Source organism: Leucoraja erinacea, chromosome 27 (genome assembly GCF_028641065.1).
Source record: "Leucoraja erinacea ecotype New England chromosome 27, Leri_hhj_1, whole genome shotgun sequence".
Classification (NCBI taxonomy): Eukaryota; Metazoa; Chordata; class Chondrichthyes; order Rajiformes; family Rajidae; genus Leucoraja; species Leucoraja erinaceus.
Window position 1 is genome coordinate 25211819 of NC_073403.1, and position 26917 is coordinate 25238735.

The 26917-nt window shown below is 39.3% G+C and overlaps 1 protein-coding gene across 2 annotated transcripts in view; it reads left to right on the plus strand.

Annotated features, from left to right (window-relative positions):
• The window catches only part of spop (speckle type BTB/POZ protein), a 94915-nt gene that overhangs the window by 33134 nt on the left and 34864 nt on the right, over positions 1-26917 (plus strand). For both annotated transcript variants that reach the window (XM_055657323.1, XM_055657324.1), the window contains exons 2-5: positions 7166-7312; positions 16408-16529; positions 22351-22502; positions 25901-26028. In XM_055657323.1, coding sequence (XP_055513298.1) covers positions 7235-7312; positions 16408-16529; positions 22351-22502; positions 25901-26028 — 480 coding nt within the window. In that variant the 5' untranslated portion in view covers positions 7166-7234. The remainder of the gene's footprint in view (positions 1-7165; positions 7313-16407; positions 16530-22350; positions 22503-25900; positions 26029-26917) is intronic.

Genomic DNA, 26917 nt, shown 5'->3' on the forward strand with positions numbered 1-26917 from the left:
AATACATACTAATAATACATCGTTTTCACGTGTTTTTCAATTAGGTTTCTGCAGTTTCTGGGTCGCTTGGGTGCCCCCGGAATGACTGCAATTCCTAGATCCCTCTAGTCCCCGGGACTAGTTGCAGTTCCCTGGTGGCCTGCGAGCCCCGGGACCAGCGGTAGCACCCAGGTCGCCTGCGTGCCTCGGGACTGGCTGTGGCACCCAGGTTGCCTGCGAGCCCTGGGACTAGCTGCAGTTCACAGGTCACCTGCGTGGCCTGGTACTGGCTGTAGCACCCAGGTTGCTTGCGAGCCCCGGGACTAGTTGCAGCTCTGGTTTCAAACCGAAGATGAACACAAAAGAGCTGGAATAACAGCGGGTCGCAGCATCTTTGGAGAAAATGATTGGGTGACGTTTTGGGTCGAGACCCTTCTTTGGACTGAGTCAGGGGAGGGATGTTTTGTGTTCCTTTTGGCACTACATATCTTTGGCCTTTGGCAGTCATAGAAGTGGATAATTATTTTCCAAATGGCTACTGAACTTTTCTGTGGAGATCATCCACATCTATTGCTGTACTTCCTGCTCCCCCCTTCCCACCCCATCCCCAACACATAAATACCATCATAATCTTAAAGAATACTTCTTATTCTTTCTCTAATTCACGATTACGATTGTCAGAGCAGGCCAATGGTTACCTGTTCTTGAGCAGCAGAGTTATTATTCTTTGTTTTTTTTACACCCTTTGTAGGATTTAAGAAATGTTTTATTTTGTTTCAGACCTGCTTGGAATCCCACACTGACTTTTCATTTTCTGGGACAGTGCTGACTATAATTGTGCAACTTTATGCTTTAGTCCTGAAGCTGGGGGGAAAGGGTTGAGTGGGCATTAACTTGAAATGTTAACTTTTCAGTTCATGGAAGTTGAGAATTTCTGTTTCTTTTCTATTTTTCAGATATTTAGTTTTTGAATTATGAACTGAATATAACCTTAAATTTATAGTTTTACAATTTAAAGTGAAATTGGGAAGAATTACTTTTCCATTGAAGTGGTAAAAGTCAAGTATCTCTCCTGAAGGCTGATTTCCTTTTTAAGAAAATGGGTGCTTAAGTCTGAGATTGATGGATTAGGGAGTCAAAAGTTTTGGTGCTCAATCTTGAATGGGTCAAATTGAATGATGGAATAAAGGTTGAACACCTAGTCGCTAATGTTATCGCTAATCTTTGATCAAAATACATTTCAAGTTTTTCTAGGAATCTCCCTAGTCCATTTTTAGCTCGGGGTTGCCTGAATCTTTGGATAGGAAGCGGTAGGTAGGAGCAGAAGACTGGGACTAAATTGGTCTGGTAGGAGCAGAAGACTGGGACTAAAATTTACGCAGGCACTTCGGTCACCCTGATATGCATCTGGACTCTGCTAGTGATATCAGTTGGAGTACACACTTGTTTAATTCTACCCGTGCATGTGGAGCACATTTGAACACTTGAAGCCAGTCTTAATCAGAGGCTTAAGTCTACTTGGTGTTTATTAATTTTGGTCTGGGGCCTGGTTAGGATCTTAATTAACCTTCCATTGTTAGTGCTGATCCCTTCTGTCATTTGCATGCAGCTTGTGATCTGTAATTCTACCTCCAGTCAAATCCTTCAAATTGCACCCCACGTAATCTTTTCCTGGGCTTTTGTGTTGAAGTTGAATCATTCTTAGTGGGTCATATAAAGTATGACACAGACCAAAGATAGGCACAAAGTGCTGGAGCAACTCAACGGTTCAGACAGCATCTCTGGGGAAAATTAATAGTTGACGTTTTGGGTCGGGACACTTCTATTGACACAAGTTGTCAGGATCTAACCATTTAAAAAAAATACTGTTCTTGAATTTATTTTACTTGGCTACTTTAGTAATATAACAATATCTAACTGACTCTAGATGGCATAAATTTGGGGTTCCTTGTTAAATTATGAATTCATCTTTTATTTTCTGCGTGTGAATCCATAAAACTGCTTAATGTGGTAATATCAGACAGGTGTTTTAAGACTTTGTTAACTGCATATCTCTGCCTTCAGTGAGGGTTGCACAAACCAATTGTTATTGCAATGAAAATAGCCATTGATCCTTGGTCATTGGGACCAACAATTTTATTGTCCTCTTTGTTGCCGTTCAAAAGTTAGCAATGTCCAGTCCACAACATCATCAATTAATACATGGTACTGCTTTAGGTAGCATGAGCAAGTCTCTGAACAAACATGTATTTATTGGCTTGCGTTCTGTGGTAACATTGTTTTGATGTTGCGTTTGTGCATAATCCTGAAGCGGTTCATGAAGTATTATACTGATATTAAATCTTTCCACAGCCGTTCATTGATTCAAATGGATTTAAAGAAATATCTAATGTTTACTATTGTAAAATTATTACACCAACATTTCTTCTCTTGCTCTTATTAATATTTGTAATGCAATATTTCAATGTTTGTGGGCGAGTGTGTATTTTGGAATTGGGTGTTGCAAGGCCCTGCTGACCCTTGGGGTCTTGTTAAAACTGAAGGGCCTGTTAAAACTGAAGGAGCCTGTTCAGGGCTGCAAATTTGAATCGAAGTACTGCACAAGGTTACTTGAACCACTTTTGTTTGGAAGTGCAGCAGCTTACCAGTGGTAATAAATCATGGGACAAATGTTAGCCCAAGGTCATTTGGTACAGGACCAGTATTAGTGTTTACTCAAGATGAGCTGAGAGTTGAACTTTGAGATTAGTCTACCCTTATCATTTGTATGTGTAGTATGCAAATTTCATCAAGTTGTTGAATTAACCTACATAACCTAATGAAAGCTGGTTCTTGCCCTTGACTTTATTTAAATGTGATCCGAGGGTGATGCTGGCCTGGGGATGAAGAGGGAAAGTGGCTGAGCAGTAGAATAGAACAAAAGTAAAATGTATTTTCTACAAATCTGAAATAGTGGTGGTTGCACTGCCCTCCATAATATTTGGGCCAAAGACCCAACATTTATTTATTTGCCTCTGTACTACATAATTTGAGATTTATAATAGAAAAAAAAAACATGTGGTTAAAGTGGCTATGCACATTGTCAGGTTTTAATAAAGGCCATTTTTATACATTTTTGGTTTCCACCGGCAGTGTTTATACATAGTCCCTCCCATTTCAGGGCACCATAATATTTGGGGCACAGCAATGTCACGTAAATGAAAGTAGTCATGTTTAGTATTTTGCTGCATATCCTTTGCGTGCAATGACTGCTTGAAGGCTGCGATTCATGAACATCACCAGTTGCTGGGTGTCTTCTCTGGTGATGCTCTGCCAGGCCTGCATTGCAGCCATCTTTAACTTATGCTTGTTTTGGGAGGTAGTCCCCTTCAGTTTTCTCTTCAGCATATAAAAGTCATGCTCAATTGGGTTCAGATCGGGTGATTGATTTGGCCACTCAAAAAATGAAAATTTTTAGCTTTGAAAAACTCCTTTGTTGCTTTAGTAGTATGTTTGGGATAATTGTCTTGCTGTAGAATAAACCGCCGGCCAATGAGTTTCGAGGCATTTGTTTGATCCTGAGCAGATAGGATGTCTGTACACTTCAGAATTCATTATGCTACTACCATCAGCAGTTGTATCATCAATGAAGATAAGTGGGCCAGTACCTTCAGCAGCCATACATGCCCAGGCCGCAACACCCCCACCACCATGTTTCACAGATGAGGTGGTATGCTTTGGATCTTGGGCAGTTCCTTTTCTTCTCCATACTTTGCTCTTGCCATCACTCTGATATGTTAATCTTCATCTCATCTGTCCACAAGACCTTTTTCCAGAACTGTGGTTTGAGCACAGCTAACAAGCTGTTTGAGAGCGCCTCCTGCTTGCCAGGATTTCTCCATTGGTAGAACCTGTTCTGCCCAAGAGCAAGCTGGCTTTAGACCTGGTAGAAGCTGTGCAGATCAAGTCCTTGCCCTCACTACCAATTTAGAGGATGGCTTCCAACATGCCCTGAAAATTGGTGGTGTTCTCGTCGATCTGTCATCGGCCTTTGTCCAACCATCTGTCTATCAAAAAAAAAACCCTCACCTATATCTTATGCTTGCCAGGCCTTGTCCTGTCCCCCTCTCTTAGTTTTCTTCTCCGCCATCAGGCTGAAGAAGGGTCTTGACCCAAAACAGCACGTCCATATTCTCCAGAGGTGTTGCCTGACCCATTCAGTTACTTCACCACTTTGTCTTTTTTTTGTAAACCAGTATCTGCAGTTCCTGGATTCTACACGCTGGTTACCCGTGGCTGTGCTAAAAATGTATTGGGGTGCACTTTTGTGCTTTAATGTCCATTTATTTTCATGTTTGCTCCTTTAATATCTTGCATTTGAAACGGGTGTTTTGTGATTGTCTTATGCTAGCCACGATGATAATTATGAGACGGTTTTTAATGTATGCTGGAATGAGGTAGGAAATGCAGGTAGCCATGATCTCATTCAGTTTAGAAGTCCTTTCAAATGTAAGGTTAATGCAAGGTTCTAGAAAGTTAATTCTATAGCTGGATGTAATTATTTTATTTTTAGATTATCATTTGTTTTGGTCCCTCGCTCTCCACTAACGCGAGAGAACGGTTTCTCCAATCAGCATTAGATTAATTGTTTTTGGTCTTGCTGCATAACATATCATAGCATTTTGGTTTCTTGCCACTTTGCACAATTTACAAGAAATCTATAACAAGCAGGATGTACTAAGAATTGTTCAAAATATCGACCTACAGTTCTACAGAATTTGATGTAATGAATCAGTTGATTTTAGTACACCCTTCTAATATTAACTAGCATTTTATGTAGTCATATGGAAAATGTGTTTTAAAAGGTATTGGTGTTTAAATTTTATTGCAAAAAACCCATCTGTATTTACACCTGAGCCTAATAAAGAACGGTGCTATATTTGTGGCTTCGATGATGCAAAACCACATAGCAAATTTCCATGCTGCTCAATATTGCAGCTATCATAATTCCAAGTAACCAACATGGGGTGATTTGTTTGTAGAGCCGTTGAACAGGTTTTTCTTACCTGATCTTGCTTGGGAGTGTCTTGCTGCAGTACCTGAATGTCTAATTTTGAGAACCTGAACCCTGCAAGCCAGAATGTTTAAGTGTCAAATGTGATTTGTATCGATCGTGATGGATCAAAGAGTTTCTGACTATTTCAACCAAGGTTACAGAAGTGGGCTTGCTTCTGTTCTTTAGTGTGCAAATACTATTGAGGGACATGTGTGATTAATGAGGTTAGTGCAGAAAGGTGAGCAGAATTCTTGGATTTGGTGATATCATTGCCACAAGGGATGGAGGAAAAGTAAAAGCAATGGGTGCAATTTTAATGTTATATTCTTCCTAGAATACTAATCCTGATTTCACACACCAATTATGTAATTATTTGTTATTAAATATTATACTCCAGCGCATTAAATAAAATTGCTGTACTTGTACCAGCTGGGATTGTCCCCATTACACACTGTTCTGGTTCAGTGTACCTCTCCAAGCAGTTAATGAGAGGTCTCTGGGTGCATGGTAGCTTTATACTTGCTGAATAGGGTATAAGTTTGATGTGTTTGATATGCTTCACAGCACAAAAGAATGTGTTCATGCTGGGCACTTAGAACAGAGTTGTAAGAGTTACTTAAAATAAATTAGGCCATTAAGCCTGTCCAGTTTAGGCTGATGTTTTGCAAGAACTTCCCAGTTGGTTGAATTCCTTGGTTCCTTTTGCCTGTGTTCTTGTGAAGTTTTGCAAGATATTTATCCAGTTGTTTTTGTTTGAGAGTTGCTGCTTCCATATTTGTCCATTTCATTCCCAATCATAACGACTTGCAGCATGTAAAAATATGTGCCCATGTCTCCTCGGCATCTTTTGCCAAAATTGTGGAATCTGTTTATGGTTTTCAACTTTTATTGCTACAATTTCCAGGCGATTCATTTACTTTGGCTAAATTCTATATGCATTTGAACACTTCTTCTCTGGGGAAAACATCCCTCAGTCCTTCCTCTTTTTAATTCTTAATTCTTGGCCCCATTCAACCTTTCTCTTCCCATACCTAGGCTGCCATTCTTCAAATGTGTGCTCAGTTGACAATCATTTACTGTATTCTAACAATTTTGTCACTAAGTTCATAAAGCTATTCTTCTTGTCATGTCGCTACACTTTTCCAAGCCACTGCATAACGCATAAAGCTATTGAAAGTTGTAGTCTTCTACACAATATCGGCCGGATTTGCTCAGCAAGGTTCCAGCTATAAAACACCAGGTGACTGAATCCAGCGACGAGGGAGAAATACTTCACTCATTTTTTTTCTGACTTTCCCCAGACCACCCAACCCCAATGGTGCTGTCTTCTCTCTCTCCTCCAAATCCTCTTCCCTTCCCAATGGACTTTTCTTTCACCAACTTTTCTGCATCATAATGTTTCAAGAGTGTAGTTTGTTGAAGGGCTTTGGCTAGAAACTATCTGATTGTGAAATTACTCTGTTACCTGACTGGCAAAAGCTCCTGAGCCCTAATAAGGTATTCAAATAAGATGAATACATTTGGAGCTATTCACTTTTTCTTTTGTGTAAAATAGTTTTGCTGAATTTAATAGCAAACATTGTTTGCTGATTTCAAAAGATCATTAATAGTCTATATGTTCTAATCACATAGTTTACTTACCAGTACAATATGTATTTGTAATTGTACCCTGTTTGACCATCATACTTCTCCTGCTTTCCTTTCCATTCCAATTTTGAGCATATGCCAGCAGATTCTGTGTAGATCTGTTCTCTTAGCTCAGACTGTCTGTGGCAACTCCTAGCATCTGGTAGACAAACTTCTTTGATTCAAATCCAGTTCTGGAACATAAGCAAACTAGTTTGGTCTGAAAAGTGGTGTAAATTTAGTCAATTTATACAGTGACTTGACCTAATTCTTATTGCCTGTTAATCTGTACTGGATTATAGAATATTACGTGATTTAAAAAAAAAAGTGGTTCAAGGGACTTTGTTATCCTTTTCTTTCAAAATATAGTTACTGGAATTATGTGATTAAACAGTTAATATTGCAGACTACAGTTAAGCAATGCCATTTTTTCATTATTCTCTAAATTTAATTTAAAACTACTTCTGTTATAATTTGAAAACAGCCAAAAGCCTGTCAACTAATTTGTGTTAACTTTTTCCACAGTAACAGAAGAAAAAATCTGAGATTCATTTCATCTGCCTTGTGAATACCTGCAAAATTGTCAAGCTGGCGATGTCAAGGGTACCGAGTCCTCCACCTCCGGCTGAAATGTCAAGTGGGCCTGTGGCAGAGAGCTGGTGCTATACCCAGGTATGCAAGTCCTTCTGAACAGTCCATTCCCATGTTTCTTGGATGTGAAAGTGGTGCCAGCATATATTTTGTCACCTGATTTCTTATGACCATTTTTGGACATGCTTGTTTCGTCCGTAAATTGAATGTGATTATGATGTTTGGTGGATTACTTTTTAAAGTTGAGCAGTATCTTTTTGTTTGCTATTTTTACTTGGTTCTTAGTGATTTGTATAAGGAGGATGTTTTCATGGGCATCTGCCTTGTGTGGGAGTTTGTTATTCTTCATGGGTGTATCAAATGAATGCATTGTTTGTAAGCTTTGAGAATGAATGTCGTATTACTGTTGTTTGATCCTGGCTGTTTTAAGTAATCAATAGATAGTTAAGGTTTAACTAACATAACCAATTAGGGACCTTCTGCTCCATGTGATATTTCTTATCATATAATATGGCACATTTGCAGTCGAGCGCTGAGTCTTTAAATTGTAATGTAGCATCCCAAATATAAAGCTTTTTATTTTCTGTTTGTGCTGTACCCAGACTAGTCAGGCCGAAGTCAGCATGGCTTTGTGAAGGGGAGGGCTTGCCTGACAAATTTGCTGGAATTCTTTGAAGAAGTAAATAGCAGGACAGACAAAGGCGAGGCAGTAGATGTTTCCCTTGATTTTTAGAAATCCTTTGATAAGGTGCCACACTAGAGGCTGCTAAGGTAGATGAGAGTCCATGGTATGAAAGGGCAGATATGAGCATCGATAGCAGGTTGGCTGGATGGCAAAAGGCAAAGAGTGGCAATAAAGGGGGCATTTTCTGGTTGGTTGCTAGTGACTAGTGAAGTTCCGTAGGGGTCGGTGCTGGGGCTGCTGCTCTTCACATTGTAAATTGCTAAATACAGATCAGAAAATACTAGCGAAAACTTTGGCAAGAAGATTAAGTAAATACGTTAATAAATTAATACATTCGGATCAAACGGGGTTTATACCCAAGAGACATTTGTTTAATAATTTGAGGTGCATTTTTAAAATAATGTACTCATACAGAACTAAAGAGAAGACTTATCAATTATTTCATTAGATGCAGAAAAAGCATTTGACCAAGTAGAATGGAAATACCTTTTCACAGTACTACAACATTTTCAGATGGGAGAGAATTTTATTTCATGCATAAAATTATTATATGATAAGCCGGCTACCAGAATACTGACCAACCACATACTTTCTCTGAAATTTCAGCTATCCAAGGGCAATAGACAGGGATGTGCATTATCACCCCTGTTATTTGCCCTTGTAATTGAACCCTTAGCGGAAAGTATAAGAGTACATCCGAACATTAATGGCTATAATACTAAACACTCCAATAATAAAAGATCATTATATGCAGATGATATGTTATTATATCACCAATTCCCAAGTTAGCATTCCAAATATATTAAATCTTATAGAGGAATTTGGTTCCTTTTCAGGATATAGAATAAACTGGAACAAAAGTGAAATTATGGCAATAAAACCTCAAGAGCCGACAACACGCCTTTTAAAATTTCCTTTCAGAATTGCTACAGAAAAATTTAAATATCTGGGTGTTCGGGTAACCAGAAAATATACTTCTTATTCAACGCAAACTTCCCGCCTTTAATTACTAAATTAAACGTTCTTATTCAATTCTGGAAAACGCTTCCGATGTCTCTAATAGGCAGAATAAATGCTATAAAAATGATCTTCCTCCCACAAATTCGCTATTTATTTCAATCAATATACCTACCTAAAATTTTTTTTTTTTAATCTTGATTCTCGGATTACAAACTTTATCTGGGATTATAAAACACATATAATTCATAAACGACATGCAAACCCAAAGAAACAGGCGGATTGGCACCCCAATTTCTTATACTATTATTGGGCAACGAATATTAGAAATTTAATTTATTGGCTGGATAACGCATGCCAACAGGTAGACTGGTTAATAATGGAGAGAGAGGATTGCTCGCCTATTAATATAGGCTTTTAATAATTATCTTCTCTCCCCTACAAAGTTGAAGAACATACTAGATGATAAAAATCCGATTATTCACAACACTTTACAAATTTGGAGACGAGTAAAATCAACTTTTAAACTAAGAAATTTATCTCTTCTTTCACCAATAGCTAATAACCCTTCGTTTAAGCCATCTATTATAGATAAAACGTTTACTTATTGGGAAAGACTAGGAATTTAAAAACTTGGAGATCTCTACGAGATGGGAAATCTTCTGGCATTTCAGAAATTACAGTCGAAACCCAATCTGAAAGGTAATAAATATTTTAGATATCTTCAAATTCGAGATTATTTGAAAACATATACCCATGACTATCAAACTCTGCTGCCAGATATATTAGACAAAGGTATGAATAGAAACTCGGAGTCAAACAATCTAACATCATACTTGTATAATACCCTTCTAAATATAGAAATTCCATCGTCGGGTGCAATTAGAAAAGACTGGGAAGAGGAACTAGGCCTAAAAATTTCCAAAGACAGATGGGGAAAAAATCTTTTACATATACACAATTGTTCGATACACAATAGACACATTTTAATCCAATTTAAAACACTGCACAGACTCTGCTACTCAAAGACTAAACTGAATAAGATTTTTTTCAAATGTATCTCCTATTTGTGACAAATGTCTCCTTCAAGAAGCAACTATAACACATTCCTTTGCCTCTTGCATCAAAACTACATAACTTTTGGAAAGGAATTTTTGAAATTTTCTCAAAAACATTAAAAACAAAACTGGACCTCCAAATGGAACTGATCATCACTTTTTGTTTTTCTTTCTTTGTCTTTTTCTTTCTTTATGTTTTTCTCATTTCTTTTACTTACTCACTCTTCGACTACACTTAAGTGGTAGTCTAGTAGGGGTTCTATTCTTACACATTCACTTTCGCTTTCATTTTTTCTCTTTCTTGCTTTTTCTCTCTTTCTATTTCATCTTAGCTAAAAATTTAAGCTGTACAATAAATGTATTATGTCATATGGCCGCGGTTTATACTTGCACACTGCTTCTAATAAAAAAAAAACACAAAAAATAAAAAACATTGTAAATTAATAATTTGGATGAAGGGATTGAAGACTTTGTGGCCAAGTTTGCAGTTGATAGAAAAATAGGTGGAGGGGCAGGTAATGCAGAGAAGGCAGGGACTCTGCAGAAGGATGTGATCGGATGGGAGAGGGTGCAAAGAAGTGGCAGTTAGACTATAGTGCAGCAAAGTGTGGAGTCATGCATTTTGGTAGTAGGAATAAAGGTGCAGATTACTTTCTAAATGGGGAGAGAATCCAGAAATTGGCAGTGCAAAGGGACTTGGGAGTGCTGGTGCAGGATTTACAAAATGTTAATCTGCAAGTCGAATCGATAATAAAGAAGGCAAATGCAATGCTAGCATTTATTTAGATAGGGCTTGTATACAAAAATAGGGATGTAATGCTGAGGGTCTATAAGGCGCTGGTCAGGCCACATTTGGAATATTGTGAGCCATTTTGGAAGCCATATCAGAGGAAGAATGTGCTGACTCTGGAGAGGGCCCAGAGGAGGTTTACAAGAATTATCCCAAGAATGAGGAGGTTAACATATGATGAGCGTTTGATGGCACTAGGCCTGTACTCACTGGAGTTTAGAAGAATGAGAGGGAATGTCATTGAAATGTACAGAATAGTGAAAGGCTTGGATACAGTGGGTGTGGAGAGGATGTTTCCACTCATGGGAGAGCCAAGGACTAGAGGTCATATTCGTGGGACTCATTGGAGAGTCTAGGACTAGAGTTCATAGCCTCAAAATTAAAGGGCGTTGTTTTAGGAAGGAGATGAGGAGGAATTTCTTTAGTCATAGGGTGGTGAATCTGTGGAATTCTTTCCACAGAAGGCTGTGGAGGCCAAATCAGTGGATATTTTTGAAGTCCGAGATAGATAGATTCTTGATTCGTACAAGTGTCAGGTGTGTTGGGGGGGGGGGGGGGGGGGGGGGGGCGGCAGGAAAATGGGGTTAGGAGGGAGAGAAAGGTCAGCCATGATTGAATGGCGCCGACTTGATGGGCCGAATGGCCTAATTCTGCTCCTATCTCTTATGACCGTGAACTTATGAACAAAGACTCCGAAGTTGGTAGGTTGGGAATTTTTGATAGCAATGACAGTTGGCAAAAGGGTTCAAACTCTAACCCCTACAGCAGATTTTCAAACATCAATACATCATCATAGGCATTAAGGGTGCATATTGACAGATTTTTTTTATTATTGAGGGTGTCAGATTATGGGGAGAAGGCAGGAGAATGGGGTTGAGAGGAAAAAACAGCCATGTTTGAATGGCGAAGTAGATTTGATGGACCAAAGTAGACTTGGCGGCCTAATTCTGCCCCTAGAATTTATGAACTTGTGTACAACTGGTTTTCAACATCTCTAGTTGCCAATTCAGAATGACCACTTAGCCCAGCAGGTCCCAATTGTAAAATAAATTATGCATTGTCGCATTCACGGCACAGAAAATTTAGAAAGAAGAACTAATAGCTCTAAATTGTTGCAGCTGATTTGAATGTCAGTTTGGGATTGGAAGCTAATTGCCCATGTTCAGGTAACCATGTCATTTCTGAGTCAGATGATTTGTTGAAGAGGTTTACCTCTAATATTGTTTCAAAAGAAAGCTGTCAATTGATATTGAAAAATATTCTGCTAACACAGCGTGCACTTTGAGAAGCTCATTTTAAAAGATTTGATTTGATCAATTTCCACCGGAAGATGGTTGAATATTGTCATTCCATTATTTAGTTTGGTTCGACGCAATTTGCTGAATGGTACGATATGTAGTCATTGTAGAACATGAATGTTGTTACTTGTATAAATTAAAATTCCCTGTGGATGAATCCTAGTCTCGAGCTTGGTTTCTCTGTTAATGGCACAAATATTTAATCGTTAAATATTTAACCATTAAAGCTTCATACTAAAATGCAATTTCAAACCTGTAATATCTGGACCGAGCTGTCAAACAACTGTTCTTATTTCTGTGTCAATTTCCTGTAAATGTCAAGGAATGAATATGCATACAGGGAATAATAATGCCAAAGTAAATCCAAATATGCTTTTTCACTTTTTCCCAGCAGCTTTGCTTGTATTAAAAATAAGACAAAACTTTGGCTTTTGCTTGGGTGCAGAACTTGCATATAACTTGCAGGCTGCATCTGTGCAAACAGAAACAGATCTGTGGGATCAAAAACCCTTTGTGAGAAGTGAGAAGGAAAGAAAAGCCTGTCAAGCTGCAGGGAGGGTGGTGGATTGGGGAATGTCTCTGAGTTATTATGCAGTTGGAGAGTGCAAACGTGGACTAAAGAATGTAAGCGTTGTGAAATGCAGAATAGGAAGACATGTCCAACAGGTTAGATTAGGCATATCCTCCACTTCTGGAGAGCAAAAAAACCCTCTACTGATATCCCATATGGATGACTGTTATGGCGGAGAAATTAAGTAACCTGAAGTTGTAGTATTCAAAATTGATTCCAGAAGGCGGCACAATGCCAGTTGTGGATGATATGCTGTTGCTGTAGCTAGTATTTGGATAGACTGTGACAGTACAAAAAACACAACCCAATAAGTGGAATGGAGAATTGAAGAGACGGGCAATAGGAAGTGAAGGGTAGCCTCTGCGGATGGAACGTAGGCGCTTGATAAAGAGGTCACCTAACTGGAGTTTGGTGAATTGGCCTCATGATACTGACACTGGTGCATCAAATTGGAGGAATTTGTGCTTCATCTGGGATGACTGTTTTCATCACTGGATGGTGGAAGGGAGGAGATGAAATGATAAGTGTTGCATTGCCTGCCAATCCAAGAGAAAATGGTATGTGAAAGGGGTGGTTCATGGAAAAGAAAGAGTGGACCATGAAGTCTCAAAGGAAATAATCTGTGAAATGCTGAGAATCTCTTTGAAGGTGGCTGAAATTGTGGAGAATAGATTGTTGAATGCAGGGGCTGGTAGGGTGGAACATGAGGACCAGGGGAACTCGACCCTTCTGTCCTGGAGAAAAGGGAATGGGCTTGGGAATGGGAACTAAATTCATCTGTATATCAGCTGTCCATCTGTGACATTTGCTCTCTTTTTGTCCCTTTTTTAATCCCTCTCAAAGTGAAGGATATGCTGTCCTGTTCTGCATTTTGCAACTTCTATGCTTTCTTATCAATGTTCCTGCTCTCTAATTGCTCCCTTTGACTAGATGGCCTACAGTGCCCTCCATGATGTTTGGGACAAAGACCCATCATTTATTCATTTGCCTCTGTACTCCACAAATTGCAATAGAAAAAAATCGCATGTGGTTTAAGTGCACATTGTCAGATTTTATTAAAGGCCATTTTTATACATAGCCCCCCCCTCATTTCAGGGCACCATAATGTTTAGGACACATGGCTTCACAAGTGTTTGTAATTGTTCAGGTGTGTTTAATTGCCTCAATGCAGGCATAAGAGACCTTGCAGCCATCTAGTCTTTCCTCCAGTCTTTCCATCACCTATGGAAACATTTATTGCCGTTTATCAACATGAGGACCAAAATTGTGCCAATGAAAGTAAAAGAAGCCAATATGAGACTGAGAAACAAGGGATTAAACTGTTAAGAGATATCAGCCAAACCTTAGACGTACCAAAATCAGCTGTTTGGAACATTATTAAGAAGAAAGAGAGCACTGGTGAGCTTACTAATCGCAAAGGGACTGGCAGGCCAATGAAGATCTCCATATCTGATAACAGAAGAATTCTCTCTATAATAAAGAAAATTCCCCAAACACCTGTCTGACAGATCATAAACACTCTTCAGGAGTCGGGTGCGGATTTGTCAATGACCATTGTCCGCAGAAGACATCATGAACAGAAATACAGAGGCTACACTGCAAGATGCAAACCACTGGTTAGCCGCAAACATAGGATGGCCAGGTAACAGTTTGCCAAGAAGTACTTAAAAGAGCAACCTCAGTTCTGGGGAAAAAAGGTCTTGTAGACAGATGAGACGAAGATTAACTTGTATCAGTGATGCCAAGAGCAAAGTATAGAAGAGAGAAGGAACTGCATAAGATCCAAAGCATATCAATTCATCTGAAACACGGTGGTGGGGGTGTTATGACCTGGGCATGTATGACTGCTGAAAGTACTGGCCCACTTATCTTCATTGATGATACAATTGCTGATGGTAGTAGTGTAAATTGCTCGTTCTAACCTTCCCCCCCTAACCTAACCTTTGCATTTTGCACCTAATTGGCAGGGTCTGCAGATGTTCTTATTCTTTTCTTGCAACTTGTATCTAGGCTCTAGACACACTGGCAGCACTCCGCACGCAGCTTGTCCCAGTTCTGCAGAGAGCAATTCCAAATTGACCAAATCTCCCAGCAGCCCTTAAGCTTTTACCCCATTTTAAAGTCCTAGCCTCTCCAATTTGGCCAGGATTAACAGTAGCATAATGAATTCTGAAGTGTATAGACGCATCCTATCTGCTCAAGTTCAATCAAATGTCTCAAAACTCATTGGTCGGCGGTTCATTCTACAGCAAAACAATGATCTCAAACATACTGCTAAAGCAACAAAGGAGTTTTTCAAAGCTAAAAAATTGTCAATTCTTGAGTGGCCAAATCAATCATCCGATCTGAACCCAATTGAGCATGCCTTTCAATATGCAGAAGAAAAAACTGAAGGGTACTAGTCCCCAAAACAAGCATAAGCCAAAGATGGTTGTAATACAGGCCTGGCAGAGAAGACTGGTGATGTCACAGACTTCAAGCAGACATTGCATGCAAAGGATATGCACCAAAATATTAAACATGACTACTTTTGTTTTTTACATGACATTGCTGTCCCAAGCATGATGGTGCCCTGAAATGGGGGGACTATGTATAAACACTGCTATAATTTCTTTGTGGTGAAACCAAAATGTATAAAAATGGCCTTTATTAAAATCTGACAATGTGCACTTTAACCGCATGTGATTTTTTTTTTTCTATTTCAAATCTCAAATTGTGTATTACAGAGGCAAATAAATAAATTATGGGTCTTTGTCCCAAACATTATGGAGGGCACTAACTTTACAGTTTCTGCAGTCCTTTAAAATTTCAATGCTAAAATTCAGTTCATTTTTGAAATTTCACTTTGTACGAATTGAATTTCCTCCAGGCTTTTTCAGCTCGCAGAATTTGAACAGCTTAAGTTGCGGAACAGGAATGTGTGCGGTATTGTTGAATTGCCAAGTGTACCATGTTTTTCATGAGGCAACCAATGACAACAATGTTTTCAGTGTGACCACTGAGAAAATTATAAGAACTTGCATATAAATCATAAATACCTTTCAATGGATAACTAATTTGTAGAAGAGCTAAATTCTTGAGGCACATAAAACAAACACCTCTTACTTTTATGACATGACATATTTCAAGATGTTTCATGCATTGAATAATTTAAAGTGTAGTAACAGAAGTGGAAACAGAAGTATTAATGGGTTTTTTCAGCAGTAATATCCAGAACAGGTAGATAGTAAATGACCTCTTTGTTTGCTTTGGGTGGAGTTGGTTAAGAAGTATGAGCTCGGATTACAAAATAAGTTATTAACCTTCAATGGGTCATTGCAACTATAGGCCTGTAGCTCAGCATCTTTGATAAAGCAGACGTCTCAAATCATTGCAATGCTATTGCAGCCTAAATTACGAGCTCAGACATTTTGTCTCTGACCCAGTGGTTGGCGCTGCCAACTGATGCGAACTGTTGCCTCTGGATTTATTTGAAATGACTTGCTTTGGAGTTGAGCTCATATAGGGTACAAAGTCATGAAGTTGTGGTCAACAGAGAGCTTTTTGGCTTCAGTCATAAATATTTGAGCTGGATTTGTTGAATTGTTTGATTTTGTTTCGGAGTTGATTGTGTATTATGTTAGAATCTATGGATAGTATGCTGATTTGTTAACTTTTTCAGAGGTGCTCTGTCAGTGGGATATATAGCCCGAAGAACACGGTAGTCTTCACGTGTTAAGTACACGTTTCTAATTAAGCAAGGATCAACTATTTTAGACCTGTAATGGAAGTATTTCCTTCAATATTTGTCATTCCAATTTATTTTTCTTTTTGCTAGATAAAAGTCGTGAAGTTCTCCTACATGTGGACGATCAATAATTTCAGTTTTTGTCGGGAAGAAATGGGAGAAGTTATCAAGAGTTCAACTTTCTCGTCCGGAGCAAATGATAAATTGAAATGGTAAGCCTGGAACTCGGTGATTTTTATTTCATTTGCAAAAGACAAAATGATTGGAAATGCTTGAAGCAAATAGACACATAGATACTCCATTATATTGTGTCTATATTGATTTGTATTATCATTTGATGCATTTTTGGACTACATAGCTCAAAAAGCAGAATTAATTTTTCACAGATATGAAAGCCTTGGTCCTTAATTTAAAACTTCCCTACAAACGGTTTAGATGCGCTGTTGGACTATATTTCATGATCTTCTTTGAACCCTTGTGCATAATCTTTTAACAACCCTGTAATATCTTGCAATTCTTTAAAGCAAATTACTATTTTTGTATTGGAATGAGAATTTAGTTAAGATACTCCATATTTTAAAATCAGCAAATCGACCCGGCATTAGCCAGCATTGCTGCATATCTGCAAGCACGTTTTGTGCTATCTTTTGGCTTCAAGTTGGCTACTCAATTCTTTGTGCAAGAAGAATAGAATATGTGCTGCACTTGGAAGATTTGTGTTCAATGACTGCAGTTAATTATCTAGGATGCATCATTGAAAATGTGTGTTTAAACATTAGTCTTTTCCCCTTGTAAATTTGTGCTAAAATGTAGCCCAGGTGGACTGGGAACATGTTTTTAAAGGCCTCCAATGAGAACGTTTTGAAAAAAATATTAATTGATATTCAGTGTGTAAGAAGGAACTGCAGATGGTGGTTTAAACTAAAGATAGACACAAAAAGCTGGAGTAACTCGGCGGGACAGGCAGCACCTCTGCAGCAAAGGAATAGGTGATGTTTCTGGTCGAGACCCTTCTTCAGAAACTTCAGATTAATATCATAATTGATATTCAACTGCCTGACAGTTAAAGGTCATGAAATGGATAACAAATTCATATCAAATATTTAAAATGTCTAGGTGATAACATATGTCTCTGCATTTTGTAAATATTCTGTTTACTTTTCTTTCCAATGTTCGTCTGTGTACAATGATCCTGTTGGTATTGGAAGAGTTTTCAGATTGGAAAAAACAGTTATTCATTGCTTCCTTTCATTCTGCTGCTCTGGAATAAGAAGTGAAAGGAGGTGGTTTCAAGAAAGACTCTATTTTCTCTTGGGCTTTAGTATAATTGTGAAGACCAGCATTTAATGCCCATGTTAGTTGCTCTTCAAAAAATATTGATAGTTGTAGTTCTTGTGAAGGATTTCTATGGTATTGAGCATTACACAAGTGCTGGAGTAAATTTGCGGGTCAGGCAGCATCCGGGCAGGGAATGGACAGGTGACATTTCAGGTTGCGATCCTTCAGCCCTGATAAGTCACCTGCCCATCACCTCCACAGGTACTGTCTGATCCTCTGACTCCACTTGCACTTCATGTTTTTCTCAAGGTTCTAGCACCTGTAGTTGCTTATTATTCCTGCGGTATTGTCTAGTAAGTTTCAAACTTTGACTTTGCAAAAATGAAGAGATAGTAACGTTTTTTAGAGTAGGATTGTGTGAAACTTGAGGAAAATTGTTCTGCCCACTGCTGCCCTTGTTGTGTGAAGGTGGTGGTGATAGTTGTGAAGATTGGTAGTTTGAATCAATACATATTGACAATAGATAGTGCAGTGCTGGTGGTGGGAAGAATAGGATGGCCAATTCAGTGCTGAGCTGAGAATTGGAATCAGACAAGCAATGATCAGATATGGTCATGGTTAGTATCTTGTAATTGGATGAAAGTATGGAATCCTGGTGGCGAGATATTCACTGCAGAATGGACAGGCATTGAAGTACTGACATAGCTACAGTATTTGTAACTGTTGAGGCATGGTGGCGCAGCGGTCGAGTTACTGCCTTACAGCGCTTGAGGCGCCGGAGACCCAGGTTCGATCCCGACTGTAGGTGCTGTCTGTACGGAGTTTGTAAGTTCTCCTTGTAACTGCCTGGGTTTTCTCATAGATCTTCGGTTTTCTCCCACACTCCAAAGACGTACACGTATATGGGTTAATTGGCTTGGCATAAGTTTAAATAGTTCCTATTGTGTGTAGGGTAGCGTTAGTATGCGGGGATTGCTGGTCAGCGTGGACTCTGGGCCAAAAGGCCTGTTTCTGCGCTGTATTTCTAAACTAAACTAAACATTTGCAGTTGGCTTTTGTTCAATGGTTATTCTGGTGATGATGGGGAATTTGGTCGTGATAATATCAGTGAATATCAATGATAGGTGATTGGACTGTTGTGGGAAATGTTTATTGGAAGTATTTCACTTGATGTCAAGATCACTAAATAGTGAATTACTTGGACACTTCAGAAGCACTAAATATTTTTGATTATTGATCATTCAAAATTCAGTTTGTTCAGCATATTAGATTCAGTTTAAATGTCAGGTAATAGGGGTTATTGTGATGGACGATGGTTGATGGGGTTCAAGGGGGAAATTGTTATATTCCAAGTCACTGAACTTTCCAAGAATAATCAAAGGGTGAATTGTGAGTGGAGTCTACCTAATTTGTGGGATGTTGCAATTTTTACCTTCTCTGAAGATGGATTTTGGTATAAATCAGTCTTTTTAAAGGACAATCAAATAAGTAAATAACTAAATAGATTGAGCATGTGTATTGATAAAACTGTTCATTATTGTTCTGCCAGTGTTGAAATCTAACACAGCTGGAGTAGGCGATAGCACTGGTATATGTGTAGTATAGAATGCTATTCGGGCCTCACCAATGTAACTTAGACTTGGTGCACAGTGATTGACACTGGGGTACGGTATTAACTTTGTTTGCCAATATTTGCACTTGTTTTTAGTTAAACCTAAAAATAATTTACAGAAAAAAACACCCGCTTATTTATTATATATTCCTGAAAAATTCCTGATATATTCCTTTTTGCACTTGGATAATCGAATAATGAACGAGAAAGCTGGTTGTTCTAACCTTGTTCTCATGGAAGGGGAGCCAATCTAATGAGAAAGAAATGACACAAAGTGCTGGGGTAACTCAGTGGGCTAGTCGGCATCCCTATAGAACATAGATAGGTGACATTTCAGGTCTTGTTCAGATGGGGTGCTGGTGAGGAGGAAGGAGGAAGGAGGAAGAAAGCTAGGGGCAGGACAAAGCATGGTAGATAATGGATGAATACAGGCAAGGGTGGGGGTGATGTTTAAATGGTTGGACAAAGCCCAGCGATGGAAAAAGATGCAAGACAAAAGAATTGAGTTGCAAATTGCAAAGCCAAAGGAAGGAATGTGGGGGGGAGCGGGAGAATATGAGGTGAAGTTCCTCCAGTTTGTGTGTGGTCTCACTCTGGGAATGGAGGACGCCCAGGAAAAAAGCTCAGTAGGGTAATAGGAAGGCGAGTTAGAATAGTTAGCAACCAGGAGATCTGTTGGGCGAAACATTCATCAAGTCTTTGGTTGGTCTTGCCGAAGTACAGGAGGCCACAATGGGAACACCACCGAGTGCAGTAGATGAGGTGCACGTGAACCTGGAAGGACTGCTGGGGTGCCTGGATGGAGGCAAGGGAGGAGGCACAGGGACAGGTTCACAACCTGTTGTTGCAGGGGAAAGTACCCGGCGAGAGGATTGTTTGGGTGCGAAGGAATTACTGAGGAGTCGCGGTGAGGGATGTCCTAGAATGGATAGTTACATCTTGGGAGCAGATTCGTCCGAGACTGAAGCTTTGAGAGTAAAGGGCCTGTCCCACGAGCATGCGACTGCATGCGGCAAGCGTGACCTAACGTCGCTTGAGCCGTACGGCCTCACAGGGCCAGTCCCACTTCGATTGCCGGAGTTGTGTGGAGCTGGTCCCGACATCGCGCGGGGCTCTGAAAAACAGACACTGTCCAAAGATTCCGCGCGGCAATGGCCTGCCAGCCCGCAGCCGCAATGAGGCCGTACGCACCGCCTCGACGGGCGTGCGCTGCGTCTGGACGCCGTATGTCACGCGCGAATTTCCCGCGTACTTCGCTCGAACTTCACGTCAACTCATACGGGATCACTCGACCTACGCGCGGCCCCCGCTTCCGGTTTGGTCGCTCTTGTCGCATGCTCGTGGGACAGGCCCTCAAAGCATTGCGTCTTGCAAGAGGCAGGGTGAGAGGAAGTGTAGTCCTAATAACTGGGAATCATAATGTCAGACAGCACGGAAATAGACCCTTCACTCCAACTTGTTCAAGCCAACCAACCTGCCCCAATCTATACTAGTCCCACTTGCCAACGTTTGGCCCATATCTCTCTAAATCGTTCCTGTGTATGTACCTGCCCAAATATCTTACATTTTGTCATAGTATCTACCTCCTCTGGCAACTCGCGCCATACCCACCTCTGAAAAAGTTGCCCCTTGGGTACTGATTAAATCTTGCCCCGTTGCCTTAAATCAATGTCCTCTGGTTCGTGATAACCCTCCTTTGCGTGAAAGTGCTTCTAATCTCGTTCACCTCATGATCTTGTATACCTCTATACGACTATGGAGTCGATAGGTTTGTAGTAGATGTCAGTCTGTAGTCTGTTCCCTCTGATGGAGAGAGAGATCGAGAAAGGGAAGAGAGGTGTCAGGAATTTGAACATTGAATTCTCCAATTTTAGGTAATCTAACAATCCCCATCCCCTTTCTTTTCTTTCCCCCCCCCCCCCCCCCCCCCCCCCCCCCCCTTCCCTTGTGCAAATGTAAATCAATATATATGTACTCCGTCTTGACACTCACTTTTATAAGAATCAACAATAGTTTAGAGATGCTGCATTGAACCAGGCTCCTTGGTCCACGCTGGCCAGCGTCACCCATTCTATTCAACATTTTAACTGTTCAGTGAAACAGTGAGAACTCACCTCAAGAAGTCTAAAAGCTTTACAAATTCCACAACTGCACTGCAACATGATATATTTTTGAGAATTTTAGCTGTATTCCATAATTGTTTTGAAATTTCATTTTGGGATATTTGCAAGATTAACAGTCTTTCTTAATTTTGCTTGTCTATATATTTAAGTATTCATACTTACTGCTAATCTAAGTGACTAATTAAGGCTAGTAGAGGCACAAAGGTCAGTATTGTGAGTAGTTCTGTTTTCAAGGCATGAAACACGTACCAATTTTTTTTTTTGGTTTAATCTTGGCACCTTGCAAACATTTTTTCTTTGAATTCACTCATTAAGCTTTTCACAACTATGAATAATATCTGACCATTTAAACTGGACATAATCTGCCATGTAGTGAACTTGAACAGTGTCAGAAAGAAAATGAAGTGATTGGCAATAGGAAGAAAACTATAATTGGAGTTTTGGTCCAGAGCTTTGGGGTCAAATTGGATAAAAATGCTCTGAGGAAGAGTTGGCATGCTTCTCAGTTCATTAGGGCTGAGAAGCAACCTGTTTCATCCAAATTGTTGCAGTATTCCACATCTCCCAAGTGCTGCACAAAATTACAGGGGGAGAATGGTAAGTACGATAAGTCCATTGTAAAATATTATATCATTTGAGGAGAGGAGCAAACTGGAGATACTTAATATATTTATAGACAATTGTTTACTTGTCTTATTTTAGTAACTGTTTGGGGATAGTTGCTGCACCACAAATTATTTCAAAGTTAACTACAAATAGTTAAATAGCAACATCCACGTCATGGCCTGAAGTGCAAGACAGAATTGTTGAATAATAGAATTACTTAGAATGAGAGAGAGATTTTTCAAAACGAGTTGTATTTATATTCTATAGATATAGATATAGTTAAGATGTAGTCAAGCTGAAGAGAAAAAATGAGGCAGGCCAAACCTGCATCTAAATGCTTTTTAAATTTTTTTTAGCCTGTATGTGATCATTCATTTTCTTTTTAACATATTTCATTTTTTATGTATATTTAAGGTGCCTCCGAGTGAACCCTAAGGGTTTAGATGAGGAAAGTAAAGATTACCTATCACTCTACCTGCTGCTAGTCAGCTGTCCAAAAAGTGAAGTCAGAGCAAAATTTAAATTCTCCATTCTGAACGCAAAAGGTGAAGAAACTAAGGCAATGGGTAAGTGAAGTGACAGTATACTTCAGATACAGGAGTAGCATTTAAATGCGGTTCTATATATTTGTGCAAACTGGTCTAAGTTAACAACTATTAATGACCAATGTGTCCCCAGCTCTGTGCTTTCTGGCCTGACTGGCCAGTCCTTTATTTTTTTTGTTTAAAGAAATATTTTCCAGAGTTTTTGGATTGTCTACTTATCGTCTGCTTGAGACCTGAGTACTTGGAGAGGGGGAGGGAAAGAAACAGGTTTACCAAGTCATTGCCTGGTATACAGTTTATTTAAGATTTCCAAAATTAATGGATATATTTTTATTTGCTCACTGATCAGACATAATTAATTTTATTAAGTACTTTGTGCTTCTCTTTCTGCATTTGCTGCCAATAGGAAACTTATGCACTCCAGCAGTAACAGCTTCCCCTTCTCCCATCTACCATAAAAAAAAAACCCGAAATGTCTTGCTGTCATTTGGTGTGCTTCCTATTTTAAATTAGATTTACAGGAGTCATTGGTGTCCAAGTGAAAATGCTCACTTGAGTCATGGAAGTTATAGCAAATATAGTAAAGACACGGTGCTCAAAACTGCAATAAAAAAGACAAGCGGCAACACTCCATTAACCTTCGCTTCTGCAACTGCAGAAATATTGCTGAGACAGGTAATGTGGCTTGAGCTGAAGGACATATTAATTAGGATTCCTACATAGATTTGGTCATTAGCTGCAGAAATCACCAACTGAATAATGAATTGCTATTGGCACCATTTGCTGCAGCTGTTTGTACCAAAGAAATTAAGAGATATAACTGTACGGCGAGGCTTCCAACTTAAGTTCTGATCTTGCAGATGTAGCTGCAAGTTTGGTGGTACTTGGAGCCACATCTGAATTTTGTATTTGCGTATGAAATAGTAAAACCTCTACTCATTTACATGTCTGCATTTGCTACATGGCCCATCAAACAGAAAGCAGCTTTTTAGTTTTACATGTAGAGATTATTTGAAGGAAGGAACATTAGATAGTTTTCGTTTTCTATAAAAATATTCTAAGGTAGAATAAATGTAAAGGTGTCTTCTTCTCAGCTGGTGTATATATGTACTGTACTTCCCATTTTGAATAAAAGTTTAGTATATATTTTTAGAGCTAGTCATGGATTTTGAGGGGCTGAAAAAATTGTTAGAAGTTTAAAAAGATAGTTAACCCATTCTGAGCAGGTGAAATCTCAATTTGATTCACGTACTGGATTTACTGTTGGTTTGCAGGATCGAAGTGAACTGTTTCATTCTGGGGGCACTTCATTTCTACAGGATTATTCGTTTTGCATGCCTATGTGTGATTTTTTAAAAACAATATAAATGACAGGAGCAGAATTGGGCCATTCGGCCCATCAAGTCTACTCCGCCATTCAATCATGGCCGATCTATTGCTCTCTCCTAACCCAATTCTCCTGCCTTCTCCCCATATCCCCTGACACCTGCACGAATCAAGAATCTATCTCTTAAAAATATCCATTGACTTGGCCTCCACAGTCTTCTGTGGCATTTTAAGTGAATTGGCATTTTAGGTTGAGAAGTAACAACAATTGTTGATGAGATATATTTTTCCTTGGATGCTGAAGGGCCTATCATAAATTTTCAACATTTTACTTGACTTCAATTATTTTTGTATCTGGAAGGGAACGGTTGCATTTTAGCTATTGGGCATTTGCACTATCAAATTGGCCTTTTAAGTGAAGTTTAATATTGAATGAAGGGCTGTTCCTGTATGGGAGTCTTAAACCATTTACTCATCCTTAGATTTTGCATCTCCATAAAGTATCATAATTTGTGTGCATGCGTGCATTGATGCATTCAACAATCAGTTTTATTTAACATGCTAGTTTAAACTGTAGTTTAAACATTACAGTCTTTCACTGTTAAAGTTATTTTCACTTTTTGTACTTTGCACCTTTGAACTTAGTTTCTATAATATTACAATACAGCTCTAAATGCTTCTTTGAGGGCTTGTGGATTGGAATTATTTTGTTTTTTGCATGATACTTTATACAATGCATGTTGCATTTCTTTAACAAAACTCAAGGGGTTTTATTTCTCCTCTTTCTGAGAAATCACAGCTTTTGAAGAAAATGCGTGATTTAAATTTTTTTCACATTAATGAGGAGCACATTTTGACTGGTGGAATATTTAATGATTTGACATTTAATAGTGTTGTCAAGTTCTACCAGCTCTGACTTTGCAGAAAAAAAGACACTATAGTTTGCTTTTAAACACACACCTCAGTTTTGCTTTGTAAGATGTCAATCCCCTTTGAATCTTAGTGCAGCCAGTTTTTATTGCCACTGAGGTTTGCAGTGTGGCTGCTTTGCTTCATTCCACCTTGGATTTTATGACCAGAAGTAGAAAGTGACTTGAATGTGGGCTTGAAACAAGATTCCAAAAGTGGAAGGATTTAACTTTTTATATCTCTCCATTTGTGATTCTTTCACAAAGCAATTTTCATTATTTAGCAACATTTAATAAACTTGGTATATTATTAACTGTGAAACCTGTTCAGAAACGTATTTAGTTTAACTATACAGTTTGGAAACAGACCCTTTGGCCCAGCAAATCCATGCCGGCCTTTGATCATCCGTTTACACTAGTTGTATATTCTACTTTTGCATCCACTCCCGACACACTAGGGGTAATTTAGAGGCCATTTAATCTGCATACCTGCAGGCCTTTGGGATGTGTGGAGGAAAGAGAAACCCACACGGTCACAGGGAGAATATGCAAACCCCACACAGAGTTGAACCCTAGTCTCTGGCGATGTGAGGCAGCACTCTATGAGCTATGTCACTATGCCACCCTTGAACTGTAAACAGTTGCTTTTATTTCCCACAGATTTAATTATTCAAATTTTGGGATTGGTTTCATATTTAATTTGAATATTTTGAGTAGGTCAGCTGATGAAGTTATAACATTTAAGAAGCTGGTAAACATGGTCTTTTTAAAACCTGTGATTAAAAAAATTAAACTTGGTATTGATAGAATTGCATTGCCTAGGCTCGTTAACAAATTACAGAGCGTTCATTTTTAGCTGAATTTATTCTTAAGGAATCAGGAACAGCAATCGACTGAGGCTTTGCACTGTTCAATTTACTGATGCGCCAGAATTTATAACTAAATTGTTAAGGTTAAAGATCACGTTTCAATTTTGTCAGCTTAATAATGTAATTTGTCTATCTTCAATATCTACCCTTTTTTTTCATCGCCATGAGTCTATGTACAGGATATTATTATGGTGACTAAAAGTGTTCTGCTGAAATGCAAGTTGATGTGTACAGTAGGTGACCTGTATCTAGAGTAGATTTACTCTGCAGTGTTACACTTTCAGCTAAGTACAATGAATCCAATTTTGTTTTGCAGAAAGCCAACGGGCATATCGATTTGTGCAAGGTAAAGACTGGGGTTTTAAGAAATTTATTCGAAGAGATTTTCTATTGGATGAGGCCAATGGACTCCTTCCTGATGACAAGCTCACATTGTTCTGTGAAGTAAGTTCTTAAGATGCAGAAATGCTTGTTCATGCTCGCTTTTCCAGCCAAACCACTCACAAAGTAATGGACTGATAACAAAGTGCTGGTATCGTGAATTAATGTGGTACTGGTCTCCAGATAATGTGGTTTCTGAAGGATGATATATTCTTAAATTATTCAGCATAATATAAATATAAACATTTTCAAATACTATTTGATTACTCCTCATACATTAAACACTCTCTTACCTGGCTGTAATGAATCTGATTGTTATAAATCTGCTGCATCGGAGTCGCAAGTCTTCTTTGGTATAAATATAAAATTGTGCCCAGTGTGTGTAGGATAGTGTTAACGTGTGGGGATTGCTGGTCGGTGCGAACTCGGGCCGAAGGACCTGTTTCCGCGCCATGTAGTCCACCAGGGGCGATGGCTGCCATTCCGGCAGTCTGTTCGTTTTTTCTTTCTTTTTATTATTTTTTAGTGCGTTAAAAGTTTGTTTTAATGTTCTTCGGTTTGTTTTATGTGGGAGGAGGGGGGGACGGAATCGTGGGAAACTTTTTTTTTCAAGCTCTTACCTTCCCGGAGATGTGATTAATTTTTGGATCACATCCTCCGGGCTCTGCGGCCTTCCATCGATGGAGCTGGAAGCCTCCTGGGACTGTCGTGAGCCCCACCGCGGGGCGTGGACTTAACATCGGAGCTGATCCCTTGCCTGGGATCGCAGGAATCACCATCAAGGGCTCGCAGTCTCAGGCGAGGCTAGTTCTACCAGCCCCGACGCGAGGTGTGATCACCCGGCGCGGGGGTGCTGACATCCCCCTGATGCGAGAGCTTGATCGCCTCGACGTGGAGGGCCCGGACACGCCACCAGCTACCGGAGTCAAGATCATCCCGTCAACGGGGGCTC